Source organism: Helicoverpa armigera, chromosome 27 (assembly GCF_030705265.1).
Source record: "Helicoverpa armigera isolate CAAS_96S chromosome 27, ASM3070526v1, whole genome shotgun sequence".
NCBI lineage: Eukaryota > Metazoa > Arthropoda > Insecta > Lepidoptera > Noctuidae > Helicoverpa > Helicoverpa armigera.
The window spans coordinates 5,734,306-5,752,142 of record NC_087146.1 but is presented as its reverse complement, the minus strand read 5'-3'; the positions used below and the strand labels follow the sequence as shown (position 1 = coordinate 5,752,142).

General features: G+C 37.2%; 1 protein-coding gene across 1 annotated transcript; it reads left to right on the top strand.

The window, feature by feature from the left end:
- The first annotated feature begins 1,529 nt into the window (after positions 1-1,529).
- On the top strand, positions 1,530-17,804 carry LOC110384673 (uncharacterized). The gene is made up of 14 exons (XM_064041926.1): positions 1,530-1,663; positions 2,003-2,084; positions 2,488-2,652; positions 3,275-3,471; positions 4,040-4,121; positions 4,574-4,807; positions 5,152-5,289; positions 5,634-5,847; positions 6,283-6,553; positions 6,844-6,933; positions 8,963-8,984; positions 10,803-12,488; positions 12,683-17,662; positions 17,794-17,804. Exons 3-14 carry the CDS (start codon positions 2,520-2,522, stop codon positions 17,802-17,804), a joined length of 8,058 nt encoding a protein of 2,685 aa, XP_063897996.1. The 5' UTR covers positions 1,530-1,663; positions 2,003-2,084; positions 2,488-2,519.
- Positions 17,805-17,837: the final 33 nt, after the last annotated feature.

The following is a 17,837-nucleotide window of genomic DNA, read 5'->3' as shown; positions in this document are numbered from 1 at the left end:
GTCAGACTTTCTGCAGACCCCAACATAGTTGGGGAAAAAACTAATGAGACGATGAAAATTTAATCTTATTACAAAATTGTCTATCACGCTAACAACAAACATTCCTGCTAAATAAGAGAAGTCTTAGCATAGTTTGTAAAGTAATGATGTTATAATTACAAATGCATAAACGTATGCAACATACATAGACATTGGAGGGAAAGTTAAATAGTTCGTTACACTTTCTGGTTTTGTCCGCGACGGATCTCGGTACAATCGTAGTTAGATATTTATCAATCATTGATTTGCACGAATGATGAAGTGACTCAGTGAACAGAAACTGTTGTACTTTTTTTTACGACGTCAAAAATCATCAAATGTACCCTCCCGCTGTGGGTAAGGGAGTGTCAGACTCTTACTGACTAAACACCGTCGTGTTCCGTCGTAGGCCTTTTAAGTTTATACCAGGACCGCGGTAACTCGCGCGAACAATCCCACAGCCCCGGTAGGGAAACTGTTGTACTTGATACAGGTTTTATCTTGGGGAATTTTACCGCGGCCCTTTTGAATGTTCAGGTTTCCTCGAGACGTTTTTCTTCACCTTCTAATCAGTCCAGAGTTAAATACAAAAAGTAAATACCAACAAAGAAAAGTTGCATTAGTAGGTACTTGCCTGAGCTGGAATCAAACCCACTCGCTCATACTTGAGAGGTTGGTGTTTTACCCACTAGGCCACTACGCCTTTGTGCTTTGATATTTTACACTCAGCCTTGACATTTTGATATAACACTACATACTTAATTATGATTGTTTAATTGGACAAGAAAGCACGACTTATATGCAGATACGATTTTGTTAATTAGTAGGTACTTATCGCACGAAATTTATGAAATGTTATATATTTACCAGTATATACATTATGACTATTTATGACATGGTCACTGGTCATTACTATATTCTGTCATTACTATATATTCGTCTGTTTTAAAAATTAATGTTTGCGGTATCCATGAATTTTTAAAACAGTCTCTTTTGGTTTCTTTCAATTTAGAAAAAAATAGTTTTCAAGTTTATTTAAATCCTTACTTCTATTAGATATAAGTGTAAAATCTCTCTCCGGTGGTATCGGATTGTCGTCCCATCGGGCTATGAGAGTGAAGAAATAGTGTGTGCACTTGCATCTTTTGCACTATAAAATGTACTGCGCAGCTGGCTGATCTCCTTAAATGAGAACAGCCGCCTTGGCCCTCGAATAGGCTTTGGTCTCCAGTAGAAGTGCAAGAGTAGCTAACTCTAAATGACTGTTTGTTAGACTTTCACGTCCATACAAAGGAACCGATGAAATTCGGTACATAGAGAGGTATTTTAGAGAACATGAGAAAGGGTATACATAAGCTACTCCTCCACGTTTGTAGAAACTGGTTCCTCGGGAAGTTTGTAATTCGGGGAGAAAAGCAAGTTAAACCTTTTTTGTGGGAAAATGTTTTAATACCTCTTTCTTAAGTTCTTTCGTAACAAGTTATTTTTAGAAGATTTTAAAGATTCAAACGGTCCACGTCAGCATGACGTAGGTGCTGCAAAAATTCTAAATTGTAATTTTTTTATTTTTTTATGCGAAATTGTGTGTATTTTTTCTATATATTTTCCCGCCATTTTATGTTTAAATCATTGGATATTTTATAATGTAAGTATTTTTTTGTAAATGTAATGTCGGATATATAAAAAATATGACAGTTGGTAGACATTCGATAATTTCTCGTGGACTATCCAACTAGCTTTTTCTCAACTATGCTGGGTTGCTCCATGTACCAGTGTTCCACATGGAGCGACTGCCTATCTGAACTCCTCAACCCCCCTCCTCTTGGTAAGACTGGTTGCCACACCTTCTGATTGACTCCCGGAACCTCTAAGGAACTCCCTGATGACATAATTCTAAGAGCTGGGTCAGTGGGTCGTCTTATGGGAGCAGTTCTAAAGTGACGATTTTGGCTGATGACCTACCTGATGCATGATGTTGTTCCAGGCCCACACCTTTCTGCGAAGACTGGCAGGGCTGCTACAGGCCTGACCTGTGTTATTCTCTACTCAGATTTCTTAAAATGACAGTAAGCACAAATCCTCACTTACATTCTAACTACAAAAGTAACTACCTATCTCAGCTCCATGCAAAAACCAATTAAATAACATAGTCGCGAAGGACAAAGTACACATAACACAACTTATTTTCCGGATGCTTAAAGTAGTCCCCTCGCGCGGTTAACAGCATATATTTTTAGTTAAGTACCAAATTTTACCCACTCCAGCCTTTATCTTGTTACGTAAAATAGGACGTGTACAAGAAAAAAAAAACTAGATTTAGAATGTAAAAAAAATTAGGTAAATTTATAAAAAAAACTAAGGCTTAGGTCATTCCGCACTTGTCTAGCCTTCCATACTTCCCTGGCGAGGTCCCGTCCTCCAGGAGTCCCTGTCAGTTCGGCACTGTTACAATAAGCCCTTGGTTTTCAGCACATACCCCTCCCGGTGCACTAGAAAGCGTCATGGAAGGTAGCGGAGAAGGAATGGTGGCGATAGTCCAGGGTTTGGACAACTCTGGCATCACCCTGACGGTGATGAACCAGAACCAGAGACAGCATTCTGACAGGAGAAGATCACCTAGAACACCTAGAATGCGTGAGTCTTTTGGTCTTGAGGCGGTCTTACCAGGGGATGTTGGGTAACTGGGTTGAGGAGATCAGATAGGCAGTCGCTACATGTGGCACACTGGTACTTAGCTGGTTTTCTGGAAGCCAAACTCAATATGGTTAGGAAAATTGTTAAGCAGATGTCTTTTGAGGTTTTAGTCCATTCGAATAGCTTAACTGCTATGCTTTCTGATCCGGGAATCCTGCACCAACTGATCTCTCTCTGGTGGAGTAGGATTGCCGTCCCATCGTGCTATGAGAGTGAGGGAATAGAGAGTGCGCCTGTGTCTGTACTAGGTACATATAACTGTCCTCTGCATCTAGCTGATCATCCTTAGGCAGAACAGTTACCCTGGCTTCTCTGTTCGAACGCCATTAACGTTATATACTTACTGTCAGTTGCACAAAGCTCCATTAAAGTTAAAGCTTCTTTAAATCTATTTCTGACTCTTTCTTTGTCAACAAGATAAAAAAAAAAACAGCAATAGATTTAATGAAGCTTTAATTTTAATCGAGCTTTGAGAAACTGGTTTTACAGTTTTGTGGGACATTGTAATTAGTTCTAAACTTTACTCTGTAGGTATCTTTCTAATATACAATATGTGTTTTAGAATTTGGCAGTACGACATTACCTGATATTAACCAGCGGTCTTCTGTGGAGACCAGCACTGAACAGAACCAATACTACGTACAGAATCTTACTACAGAGAGACAGAATCTTACTGCGGACAGACAAAATAATACTCATACTAGTCAGAAAACTACAGGCGCGCAGATTTGTGATGGCCGATACGCTAGCAGCTATAAGGTAAGTCAATCTACATTATATACTTCTAGAGTAATGTATCGGGTGTGTCGTACCTAATCACATTAAATTAATATACTGGTAAATATATGTTAAAAATATTTTTTTTTTTTTAAGAAAGTAAATAGAATAAAAATGTGCAAGATGTTGTAAATTATGAAAACGAAAAATGACTCCTGTGGCCAAACCACTGAATGGATTAGATATTTTTTTTACAATTCGCCATAGAATATCATAAAGTATATGTGATAGAATTAATGTGATTAGGTACGACACACCCGATATAAAGAGGAATTTGGTTTTGTTTGTATGATTGTACTCTGAATGCTCCGAAGCTACTGAACCGATTTGAAAAATTCTTTCACTGTTGGAAAGCGACCCATCTTCCATGACGTCTCTATTTCACCAGGAGAGGTATTGTGCTGAAAATCAAGGTCTAGATATAGCCGACGAGGCTAAATGTGACTCTTACCGAGTGACATAGGGTATATTTTATCCCGGTACGGGCAGTAGTTCCACGGGAGGCGGGTGAAATAGCAGGAGACCGCTATAGGTTATGTGTTGATTTCAGACGTCACATTGCATGGTAACGCCGACGTCACCGCCAGATATGGTGTCAGAATTCCCACCGCAGAGGAGAGTCATTTGCCGCGGTAAGTATACCACGAATTTGGAACTTTTTCCAACCTATTTCTTTACTTTGAACCGATTTGATTGTTCACTGTTCTAAAGCTAGATTAGAACATAGATATTTAGTTAGGCATTGAACGTAGGTGAAATCGGGGAATAAAAGCTGTTGTAAAACATTTGGTTTGGATGTGAAATCGTTCTTTTTACAGCCAATTTCTTCATCAAAAGTGAAAATCAAAGTAATGTCTAAAGTAAAAGTAACGGTCAAATTCGCTTTTTCTATTAGTTTTGCTGTCACTTTAGCCTTGAAAAAACGAATTTGACTGTTACTTTTACTTTAGACATGACTTAACTTTTGATGAAGAAACTGGCCGTTAATAATCTTGTGTTCATTACATGTTATGAAGTATTTTTGTCGCTAGCCTTACCTTTTCCCGTAAGAAATGTCGAAAGTCTTCGTCTTCAACACTTGCAGGTCAGGGTAACTTCGAAGTCGGAGGACGCGGCAGCATGCACTACCGAACCTCGCCGGTGACGACACGAGGGCGTCATTACGCGGGGAGTCAGACATGGTCTGATCGGGGTAAGATTACTTCCACCTTTGCTTGCGTCAGGAGAAAATTGGTTCATGTAGCTGAAAAAAAGGAGCCTATGTTTATGACCGTGGAGAACAAAGAGACTAGCGGAGGAGTCATAACCACAGATTACTGTAATAGTTACTACACCATAACGGTCAATTTCCTAAGAAAGTAGCGATCCAAAATGCAGGTGTTTGGGGGACGAGGACCGTTACTGTCTTCTCCCTTATACTTTAGCCTTCTTTGAATTTTTTGTAGTACCAAAAATCGTTGACAGATGTCAACCCCAGAGAAGTCTCTTTAGTTCACCTGTAACTGATCCTTTTGGTCATGTCTACCGCAAGTGCCCAGCCTAGAAGATGGCGCCTGATCTACCTGCATTATGGCATCTCCACACATCTTTCCTTAGTCCATGATTATGAAGCTAGTTTTCAATATAAGTGGTAAATATGCACATTATGTCACCATACCTCAGGTTTCCACCGTAGCAGAGTCAGCAAGGGTACGGAGGCCTTTGTGGACTCCTTGAGGAAGTATCCAAGCGTGTCTCCCGTCGGGTCCGTCTCCTCGGACATCATTGAGAGGATCATCAAGTATACACAGTCTAAGAATGGTTTGTTGGTTTTATTTACCATTTTTTTATACGTTTGCCCCTTTGGTCGATCGGGTCGAAAGCGCTTTGTGGGTTTTAATGAACTTTCGCAAAGCAGCCCGGAGTCTTGAAGTTGGTGATTAATACACCCGTGTATCGTAGAGCAAGTTCATGTCGGTCCTGCGCCTGATCTCTCTCCGGTCGTGTTGGATTGCCGTCCTGGCCTGATGAAATCCTTGCGCACTATAGTATTATTATATCCTAGGCAGTTGGTAGATCACCTCAAAGACCGACAATCAGTCTAGACTCCATTATTTAATCATACTAGCTTCTAAAATACTTCTCCATCACATTTCTTCTTCCAGCTAAAGTCCCTCGGCCGACCAGGAGCATGCGTTCCTTGCATAAACAGAAGTCATCAGACACTGATGACCTGTACAAGGTCTCCAAGCACCAGCAGACATATACGAGGAACCAGGATTCCGATAATAGGACTTATAGCACTGTACAGTTGGGGTATAGGGGGAAAGCGAGGAACTTCAAGCTCTATTCTCCTGTTAGTGAGAGTAGGTATACCAGGTAAGTTGTGTTTGGTATCGAGTTCTTTTAGTTTTCTGGAATTCATTTTTTTTCATGTACGTCCTAATAATTTGAAGATGGTGTAAAAATTGAAAATGAGACTGCTATGTATAGGTAGGTTTTTGCTGGGTTTATTCAAGCATCTCGTCTCCACCCATACAGTTGTCTCCAGATAGCGGAGAAATTCCAATGATTGTTTTAAAAGTTCTTCTTCCCCGCGTCGCTTTGGTGAATTCTGGGTCTTATAAAATACAAGTTTATCTCAGCCATAAGAGTTCTACTGCTGAACATAGACCTGCCATTTATGATCAAAATGATGGTTGAAGATGTCTGTGTCCAGCTTCTACATGCGACCTTTGTCAGAACATCCAAACACCTCGCATTCCGTGTTTCTAAAGTAGAATTCTTATTTTTTTACCGTCTGTATTATTCTAGGGATTCAAGATACAAGGATAATCCGTTCAACACGAGTTACGATTATTTAAAAGCTGGTAAATCGAGTTACGCTCGATCTGAACGTGGCCCATCCCGGAGTCCATCACCAACTATCATGACAGAGAGAATTAGTCGCGCTGACCGACCTACTAGGTCTGCTCGTCCTATGAGGGTAGATGGTCCTAATAGGTCCTTCCGAGATATGAGCCTGGTTGATGTGTCAAGATATATTCGGAGCACGATTAGAGAGATTTATAGTGAACGGCCTGTTGTGAGTATCTTAAACATATTACTAGTTTCTTTTTACGCAGCCGGATAAATAGTAGACTATTGTTTGCCGTGATAAATGGGTTATCTGACACTGAAAGAACTTTTCAAATCGGCCCTATAGTTCCTGAGATTGTGTTCTACCAAGTCTTCAACTTTCCAATATTTTATTTTTATCATGGTGTGCATAGCAGTTCTCACTGTATGCGGGTGAAATCCCTGGCTGACTAGCATAAAAAATTATCACCATTATATATCTTTTTCAAAATAAAACGGTGCTATTAATATTTTTAGGTATTCCAAGTATGCCCGAAGCTTAGGAGTCGGTATAACCAGCACAAGAAAGTATGTCCAGCCCATAGTGACCGGATCAGTGACTCGATGGTAAGTCCTTACATCATCAGCCCTTTTACCGTTCCATTGCTAGGCTGCAGCCTCAAATCAAATCAAATCAAATCAAATCAAAAGTCATTTATTCAAAGTAGGCTGAAAATCAGCACTTTTCGAACGTCAATACAAAAGACAGCCCCAAAACGCCCGCCCTTCACCACTTCCTATGTGTTTTGCTGGGAAGAAGAAGTGGTGGAACAAACTCCCAGCAACACAATTCTGTCTGTATGGTTTGAAGAACCGTATACAAATATTTAAATATCACTATACAACATTGTGTACATAAATTTGTATATAAAATCAATTCAAATAGTTAATCATGTTGGCTAGTACACACCTTACCCATACCTATTACTCAAGCAGTTACAAAAGAAATCTATTAAAAAAAGAGTGAAAAATATAAAAATATAAAGCCTCCATTCAGTGAAGATAGATATAGTTTAGGGTGCACCCACCGACATGTCAAACAGTTTTATGAAAAATTAAAATAAAAATAAAATAACAACATAAACAATGAAAACGGTGAACTAGGACTACCGTTCAAACCAAAATCATATACATTAGGTATATTACGGGTGTACAAATATGTAGTCAGCAAGACGACCTGGTACCACAAGCAGCACCCGTTCACGAGCATAACGCGAGGATCAGCCATCGCCCCTCGCACATTTTGAGGGAGGGAGGCAACCCGACCACCGACGCTACCGCAAGCAATACCGTCAAAGGGAGCATGACGACTTGCAGCTACACGACAAGAAAACAGTTAATACTAATAGATTCGCAGTCGCTAGTAGACCATTTACAAAATTAAGGAACAACTCATCGTAAAACAGAACGATGATGGTAATTAGTCAGTATACATAAAAATAAAAATGTCACGTATAAAATAATATAAATCACATCAACTCATAATGATAACTTTTGAAGCTGTCCAGTGTTTAACATGAGGACCAACTATTTTATCGTTTATGTAGTCATTAACTGTATAATAAGCTTTCTTCGACAGAATAGATTTGACCTGCACTTTAAATTTATCAAAAGGCAATTCTAAAAACGACTGAGGAAGTTTATTATAAAATCGAATACCAAGCCCCATAAATGTTCCATGTACCTTGTGAAGCCTGTGAATGGGTACGCACAGTTTATGCTTGTTCCTAGTGTTGATACTGTGGACATCACTTTTCTTGGTGTAGTGATGAATATTCTGCCTAATGTATAATATGTTAGCAAGGATGAATTGCGATGCCACAGTAAGGATACCTATTTCTTTAAAAGTTCCCTTAAGGAATGCTTGCTACCTAACTTATATATTGCACGAACAGCTCGTTTCTGTAATACGAAAATGTTTTCTATATCTGCAGCTTTGCCCCACAGTAGAATACCGTAGGACATAACGCAATGAAAATAACTAAAATAGACTAGTCGAGCTGTGTCTACGTCAGTGAATTGTCTTACTTTTCTGACGGCGTAGGCAGCAGAACTAAGTCTACCCGCGAGGCTAGATATATGTGAGCCCCACTGTAGCTTTGCATCAACTGTTATTCCCAGAAACACTGTTGACTTCACAGTTTCAAGAACTTCATTATTTAGGATTATCTTAGGTCCTAAGTCTTTTACATTAGGCAAAGTGAACTTAACACATTTGGTTTTTTTAGCATTAAGAACTAAATTATTTGCTGTAAACCAGTGCGTAACTAAGGAGAGTGCATTGTTCACGTCATCAAACTGCTGCCTATTCCTATCAACCTCTTCTCGTACAGAGAAAGTATGAGAATTTTTAATTAGAAAAACATGCTGGAAGTATGCGTCCCAAGCTTCTTATTTTACAAACTTCTCAAACGCGCACTCTTGATTCTGACTACGTTACGATTGCCAAAGATATTCAAATGACAGCCGGGACCCATCAATTTCCGAGGATATTAACTTTGAAATACATATTTTTTTACTTGGACTTAACTAAAATTATATTGCCGATCTATCTACTATTCTATGATTCTAATGCGTGTTTTTTCGTTGTTCACAGTTGTGCGATTCTGAAGACCAAGGTAACTATTGTTTTAGATATTTTTCCACACAATCATAAGCCCACACTACACTAAACATATATTTGTAAGTTGCTTAGACAAATGTCGCAGGCGTTTCTTCCTGATTTCGTATATTTTCGTTATTTTTGTCTTGTTTTTTTTAGTAAACTTTCGTTTACAGATGTTTTGTTCTTCAAAGAAGATTTTTTAGGATTAGATTTTTTATTTTATTTTTTACTAGCTTTTTATCTAGGTACAGTTTTTCAACTGAGCTTTTCAGTTTAGTTTTTAGGCGTCTGATTTATTTGTTTTGCGAATAGAGGGTTCTAGGCGTGTTTTCTTTATTTTGGGTTTTTATTTAGGGTTTTAGTTTGTTCGTTAAAGTCTGTTCTTGTTGTTTTCAAATGTTTTGAGGTCTTGATGCGGGTAAGTACTTATAATGTAAAAATATACTTATAAAGACCCGTAATGTTCACGTTTTATGTACCTGATTAAAATCCATTGTTTAAAGTTAAGAAATAAGTTCTGTTAAAGAAAGTATAAAAAAGCAAGAGGATTTAGGACAAGTGAAGACCGATATTTATATCTTAAATATTATAAAGAAAAACTATCTATAAGTGTAAATTAAGAACGTTAAAATTGTAACTGGCATCTGGATTTAGGAGGTCAGATATGCAGTCGCTTTGTGGCATACTATTACTTAGCTGCATCCTAGATTTTAAGAAAGCCAAGGTCACCGACAATATAAACTTCAGTTTTCTTAAAACAATTGCTTACTATGAGCTGTCACGTTCAAATTTTGAAGTTAACAGTTATTTTAAGACGAACCAAGGGAACCAGTCTAACCAGTCTAAGGGGTATCGGGTTGCCCGGGTAACTGGGTTGAGGAGGTCAGATCGGCAGTCGCTTCTTGTAAAGCACTGGTACTCAGCTGAATCCGGTTAGACTGGAAGCCGACCCCAACATAGTTGGGAAGAGGATGATGAGTTGTTTTAAGACTAACCTTAACATTGTCGATGAGGCCTCAGCCTAGGGAAAAGGCTAGGCAGATGATTTAGTTAATGTTTAGGGTTTTTTCGTATGTTTACAAGTATGTTGATGATTGTTCACTGTGCAGCTTGCTCGTCGTCGGTGCTGTGGCGATTCTTAACGTCGCTCAGCGGTTGTTCAATGCCTACTGTAAGTGTTTGACCATTTTGTATATCTTTAGCTTAAATATTAGCTAGTTGTTCTTCTATATTTTCATATTCTTCATTAGTTTCATCTCTTTTATCTACACTTAGTTTACTTGTGAGTAGCCACTTAACTAAAGGTAAATATTGATAGAACCTTTAGAAGTTGGTATTTTTGAGTAACGAATATATGGCGCACAATCGGTATAGTGTGTGTAGATGCTTTATAAGTTATAACAGAAACTAATTTTGAAATAACTAGCTAACATTAGTACAGCTATTCATAATTTACTCAATCTGTAATTACAAAATGTAATCAATAAAGACGACGTAATAATAAAGAATGCAATTATAACTTATTTTTTGAATACAAAGTTTTTATTAGTTAATCATGTAACTAATGGTTCTATTATTTACCGTTTCAGAGCCACTCAGTGGGTGTGTCATGTTCCGGAACTTTGTGTTTGTTCCAAATCCACCCAATGCGGCTGTGTGGCTCGCGATGTGGCAGCCAGCACTTCAGCTTGCGACTGTAAGAACGATCAGTGCAAGACTACCTCTTGCCAGTGCTGCCCGGTTACAGCTGAAAAGTCATCACAGGGACTCAAGTGTGAATGCAAACACGTCATTCTCAAAGAACCCGCACCCTGTGACTGCGTCCTTGCAGACAGAATGTACTATTACAACAGAATAGATGAAGAAATATCCCTATGGCTCAAAGAGGTACCTGTCCATGGCATAGAGTCTCAAGAAACTAAAAAGAAAAGAGAGAAGATGATTAGAGATATCAAAAAGTCAGTCAAAAGCTTGCCTGATGATAAGAAGTACGATGAAAATGCTGAAAATGAACTTAGAGATTTCGTTGATGATTTGCCTATGTGGTGCCCTGGTAAAGATAAAGATGATGAAACGTCATTCAGGAAAGATCTAGCTGATAAATTGGTGAAACGAATTCTAAAAGTGCCAAGGAAACCTGACAGGTTGAGGGACGTTATAACAAGATTTGTTCGTGATCTTAGTTATCAAGAGGATGAAGAAGAACCAGATGAGGACGAAGTCGTTGAAAATTTCGTCAACAAATTGAAGCCCCTCACTCAGGAAAGGCCGGAAGATGATGGCGAATACAGAGTAATTCTCAAAGATCAAATTATTCCATTGCTAAACGACTTACCTTTAGAAATCATAGACGACAAAACATTAAAACAATTAGCAAATAAGTTAGCTACTGCAATAGTAGCTTTACCGAGACATATAGGCCCACCAGAAGATAGGAACGATTTATCAGATGACTTTGAAGACAATATCGATGATTGGTTGAACGATGTAGTCGCTGCAAGAAGCAGTATTGACCCGGTGAAAGGCGATAGGAAATCAATTGAAGAGTTAGCTAGAAGGTTAAATAAAATTAAAGCTGAAGAATCAGGCGAAGATGCTGATAAGCAAATAAAATCAGAAGTTGGTAAACTAATAGGACCGATAGACCTTCCGGACGACACAAAAGATGAATTAATGGATGATTTACTTGAGGAATTAGAAGGTACTGCGCAAATGAAAAACTTGGAAAATTTAAATGACGATGAACTTCATCAAATATTAATGGATTGGTTAAATAAATTACCTGATATAGATGAATTAACTCCACACAATTTAGAAAAACTTGCTCGAGACTTAGCTAAAAAAATCAAAGAAGGCAAAGCGCAGGGTAGTGCTACTTTAGAAGACGATATTAATAATTGTCTTGTTGAAGCTAATATTATCTTAGACCCCGCTGTTGGAAGTAAACACATTGAAGAACTCATGAAAAAACTCCAATTATGGCCATCAAATACATTCTACACGAACCAGGCAAAGAAATTGATGATAGATGATATATACCACGTTATTGATGATGCCCAAATTTCGGACGATAAAAGGGACGAACTTAAGAAAAAGGTTGAGTACATCATAGAAAATAACTTAGACATGACTCTTGTTGATGCTGAAGATCTTCAAGAAGATGTCAAGGAAGCAATATTAGGGGATATGGATCAGCTTTTAAGTCGTATCGAGTTTCCTCTAGAAAGCCGCCTTTTACTCAAGTCTAAAATAAGCACTGCGTTTTTAAAAGATTTTGACAAATCATGTGCAGCAATGAACAGAACTAAAGGCGACATTAAAGAATTAGTTGCAAAACTAGTAAAAGGTGAACTAGACGATCTTCCAATATCTAGGGAAGAAAAGAAAAATTTAATCAAGAAAGTCAAGAGATCAGTTGGTGAAAATATTAAAAAGCCTTTGCCTGAAGACATTCACGATACCATAACTGATGAAGTTTGTGAAGTTGTTGAACGATCACCAATTTGTAAGGACAGGGGTATTGTACATTATTTAAAAGACTTACTATCGTTTGCGATCTGTAAAGTTTTAAATATATTCACGCCAGTACGAACATATGTCGGTGATATACAAAGTAAAGTCGAATTAGATGTCGGTGACGTTATTGACAAATCTCCTATAAACGCTGATAAAAGAAAGACTTGAAAAACAATTTACAAGATATACTCGCAGAAAACGAAGACCGTAGATTGTCGATCGAAGCCAAGGAAACTGTTAAAGAAGACGTCGTTGATGTCGTCAGCGATCTATCAATACCTGAAGCTAAGAAAAAAGATTTAAAAGAAAAAGTGCGTGAATCTATTTCTAAAGATTTTGATGACGCTTTATCTGTTCCGAAACAAGATATTGGAAAGATCAAAAATAAACTCTCTAGGAATGTCAATAACGCAATCGAAACATCTCCAGTCAGTAGGGACGTGAAGAGTCATTTAAAAACGGGGATAAAACCTGTGATAGATAAAAACTTAGACACAACACTGTCAGATGAGCAAAGAGATGCAATTGTAGATGATGTCTTAGACATTTTGAAGGATACCTTGCCAGAGGACAAAGCTAGACGCTTAAGAAAAAAACTAATAAAAACGTTAGAAAATCAGCAACCTCCTAAAGTGTTAACGGAAGATGTTAAAGATACCATCAAAGATGAGGTTGTAGACATGATTGATGATACTTCGATTCCCGAAGACAAAAAAGATCCATTAAAAATGTTACTTAAGGCAAAATTAGACGATAGTGTAGGTGAACCCATTCCCGATGCAACGGGTAAAATAAAAACGGATATGTATTATGCTATTGAGAATTCTCCAATAAGCAAAGAAGATAAAAGGATACTAAAAAATAAAACAATGGATGTGTTAATCAAAAGTTTGGGAGGTACGTCAATGAAGGATATTACGATGGATAAGTACAATAATTTAATTACTAAAGATATAAATAAAGTTATTGATAAACTACCTGTCAGTTCGAAGCAAAATGATTTAATGAGAAGGAAGATGAAGCAAAAAATAGGAAGTATATTGTATCGCCCACTTACGGAAGAAGTTAAATATAATATTGAACATGATGTTATGCAAATTTTTAAGGACCCAACTATCCCCAAAGATATATTGGATATTTTAAAAGCAAACTTAAATTTAATTTTTGACAAGGATTTAGAAGACATGTCTGCTGAGGGTAAAGATACAGGTACCATTAAGGAGGCCCTTATAAAAGATTTCCGACAACTTCTTCATGATACTCCGTTGCCAAAAGAAAAAAAGGCCAAAATATTAGAAAAAATGCTAGATGCTCTTAATGAAAATCTTGACCGTCGGATGTCCGATGACATACAAGATAGAATAAACAAAGAACTTGAAAAAATTGTTAATAATTCGGCAATCCCAGAAAGTAAATTAGATGCTGTAAAAGACAAATTGGCTGACATTGTAAGTGGGCACGGTTTAGTACCATCAGCAGTAAGACCTGAAACAATAGATGAAATTGAAATAGGAGAATTAATTTATCAAGACGTTGGAAAGATCATCGAAACATTTCCAGTCAGCGCAAATAAAAAAGAAAATATGAAAAAAGTTTTGAAGACCATGTTAGTGAATAGTCTATACAGACCAATATCTGAAGATGTTAAAAAGAAAATTAAACTTGATATCGGTAATACGATAAATAAAATAAATATCCCAGATGAAGACAGACACAAATTGAAATCAAATATAACAGCTGCAATAACAAAAGAATGTGAGAAACAAACAGCTTTAGGAAACGATTTAGATGAAATTAAAATTGCATTAAAAAGATCTATAAACGATCAAATTGAAGAATCACCCATGTCTGATGATCGGAGAATTTTATTAATGTATAAAATTGAAGACCTGCTCACTGATAACCTAGTTCGGCCTTTGACAGATGAAGTAAGAGAAAATATCAGAGGCAAATTGGACACTTTTGTAAGTGAAGCTCCAATTGCCAAAAAGAATAAGGTAATTATCAAAATACCATTAGTAGATGTAGTAGATAACAATTTAGAAATAATAGACCTCAAAACATTAATGGATGCAATAAGAAAGATAGAAACTAAAGCAAAAGAAAGGGTTTGGGAAGAACTAGAAAATACTATAGAAAACTCAACTATTCCAGGGGAAAGAAAGAATGAATTAAGAAATAAAGTAGACAAAATGGCTGTCAAAAATTCGAAAAAACATTTAACGGATCCAGATGTCCAAGCGGATATTAAAAATGACATCGCTGATATCTTAGATGGACTACTAATGAATAATACTGAGAAAAATACATTAGAGAATGACCTTGCAAGCTTTCTGGAAGAAAAACTCAAAGTTCTAAGTGATAAAGACCAGAAAGTATATTTAAAGAAACTAGCACTTCAAACAAAAGATAATATTTTGGCTGGATTTGAAAACACCGTTGATCAAACAACAATCCCTAAAGATAAGAAGAATGAGTTGAAACAAAAACTGCTAAACATGACGTCCGCAATTTTAAAGCAACCATTTTTTGAGCACGTTTTGGATGCTCTCATACGTGGCATTGAAGAAATTATCGAAGCGCTTCTTTTACCATTAGATCAGAAAGCAAGGTTGTCAGAATTAACGAAAACTGCCGAAAAAAACATCATCAATTTGAAAGAGAATGTAATGCAATATGAAACTACTCACGGCCCAGTACCAAACGCTGAAGATATTATTGTGGAAGAAATAATGAAAGCTATTGATAATTCTTCCCTTTCCGCTGAGAAAAAAGAAGAATTAAAAGCCAAACTACACAAAATCTATAGCGATAATTTAAACCAACACTCAATTGAATCGGGGAATGCCCTGAGAGAAGGGATAGCTGATATATTAAATTATCTGCCCTTGAACAATCAGCAAAAAAGTAAATTTCTACGCGATTTGGACGACTCCGGGACCGGTGACAACATTAAAGGTTTGAAGAAAACAAATATCGAAGGTTCACCCATTTTTGGCACAAAGCCAGAAGAGGCTGAACGCGCAAAAAAAATAGAAGGCAATAACTTAAGTGATCTTGAAAAATCCACCAATATTAAACATAATATTCAGGACAAAATTGGGTTGCCAATAGACGAGGAAAATAAAGCGACCCAAAAGGTTAATAAAAGTGTAAAAGAACCGCAATATAATAAACAAAAAGGAAAACTAAATTTTGAGGAATTACAAAACAACACACACAAAAATATTCTACGGGGACTTGAAGAGTATATCAATAAAGCTTCTATTCCTATGGACAAAAAGATTGAATTGAAAAACAAACTGGCAAATATGTTGAATGAAAGTTTTAATGATCCTCTGTCTGAAGATATCCAAGATTCACTCAAAGGTGGCATTTACGATATCCTAGAGGAGTTGAATTTGCCAAAGAATGAACTTGACAAAATGAAGCATGGACTAACAGACATAGTTGATCGAAACATAACTGCCTTACAAAACGAAATTAAGGAAAGACACTCTGACACAGATGTATCGAGCGATCAATCAAAGGTGGAGATAAAAAACAAGGAACGCACATTATCACAAACAGGACAGGACAGTCATAGAGATAAATCAGACAGACAAAAAAAGGCAAGAACATCCATAGAAGAAGTTGATTCGTCTCTAGAGAGAGATCTCGAAAAATCGTCTGACAAATGCAAAAAAGGAAGAACTTCCGCAGAACTTGATTCTTCTTCGGACAGAGATTTTGGGAAATCGTCTGACAAACGTAGGAAAGAAAGAACACCATCTGAAATCGATTCTTCTCCAGAGGGAGACCTTGAAAAATCACTTAACAAACGCAGAAAAGAGCGAACATCCGCAGATGATTGGTCTCTAGACAGAGATTCGAATGAAGAGATGTTTAACGAAGGGTCTACACGAAGCAAGATTTTTACTCGCACTCGAAATAATATCTTAGACGATATTTATAAAGGCATTGACGAAGCACCTATAAGTAGTGAGAAAAAGAAAGAATTAAAACAGAGATTAAAATTGCTGGCTTCCAAACACATAAAGGATCCATTAACGAGCAGTGCAACGGATTGTTTCTTAAGTGACCTCAACGATATTATGGATAAACTGCCTTTATCAGAAGATGAGAAAAACGCATTAAAATCTAATCTCTCAAGGACTATCCGTGATAATATCAATAAATACCAAAACGACATACGAAAAATTGAACGCAAAAAAGATAGAACATCATCTGAAATCGATTCTTCTCTAGAGGGAGACCTTGAAAAATCGTCTGACAAACGTAGAAAAGAAAGAACATCCGCAGAAGGAGCTGATCGGTATCGAGACAGAGATTTTGAGAAATCTCCTGACAGACGCAAGAAGGAGAGAACGTCCGCAGATGATCGGTCTCTAGACAGAGATTCGAATGAAGACATGTCTACCAAAGGGTCTACACGAAGCAAGATTTTTACTCGCACTCGAAATAATATGTTAGAAGATATTTATAAAGGCATTGACGAAGCACCTATAAGTAGTGAGAAAAAGAAAGAATTAAAACAGAGATTAAAAGTCCTGGCTTCCAAACACATAAAGGATCCATTAACGAGCAGTGCAACGGATTGTTTCTTAAGTGACCTCAACGATATTATGGATAAACTGCCTTTATCAGAAGATGAGAAAAACGCATTAAAATCTAATCTCTCAAGGACTATCCGTGATAATATCAATAAATACCAAAACGACATACAAAAAATTGAAAGCAAAAAAGATAGGACATCATCTGACATTGATTCTTCTCCAGAGGGAGACCTTGAAAAATCACTTAACAAACGCAGAAAAGAGCGAACATCCGCAGATGATTGGTCTCTAGACAGAGATTTTGGGAAATCCCCTGACAAACGTAGAAAAGAAAGAACATCCGCAGATGATCGGTCTCTAGACAGAGATTCGAATGAAGACATGTTTAACAAAGGGTCTACACGAAGCAAGATTTTTACTCGCACTCGAAATAATATGTTAGAAGATATTTATAAAGGCATTGACGAAGCACCTATAAGTAGTGAGAAAAAGAAAGAATTAAAACAGAGATTAAAAGTCCTGGCTTCCAAACACATAAAGGATCCATTAACGAGCAGTGCAACGGATTGTTTCTTAAGTGACCTCAACGATATTATGGATAAACTGCCTTTATCAGAAGGTGAGAAAAACGCATTAAAATCTAATCTCTCAAGGACCATCCGTGATAATATCAATAAATACCAAAACGACATACAAAAACTTGAACGCAAAAAAGATAGAACATCATCTGACATTGATTCTTCTCCAGAGGGAGACCTTGAAAAATCACTTAACAAACGCAGAAAAGAGCGAAC

Excerpts from the sequence above, each read along its gene's own strand:
- LOC110384673 (XM_064041926.1), top strand. The coding sequence starts at position 2,520 with ATGGAAGGTAGCGGAGAAGGAATGGTGGCGATAGTCCAGGGTTTGGAC. Across the intron at positions 3,472-4,039 it reads GATACGCTAGCAGCTATAAG|ACGTCACATTGCATGGTAAC; the intron begins GTAAGTCAATCT and ends TGTTGATTTCAG. Across the intron at positions 5,848-6,282 it reads AGTGAGAGTAGGTATACCAG|GGATTCAAGATACAAGGATA; the intron begins GTAAGTTGTGTT and ends GTATTATTCTAG.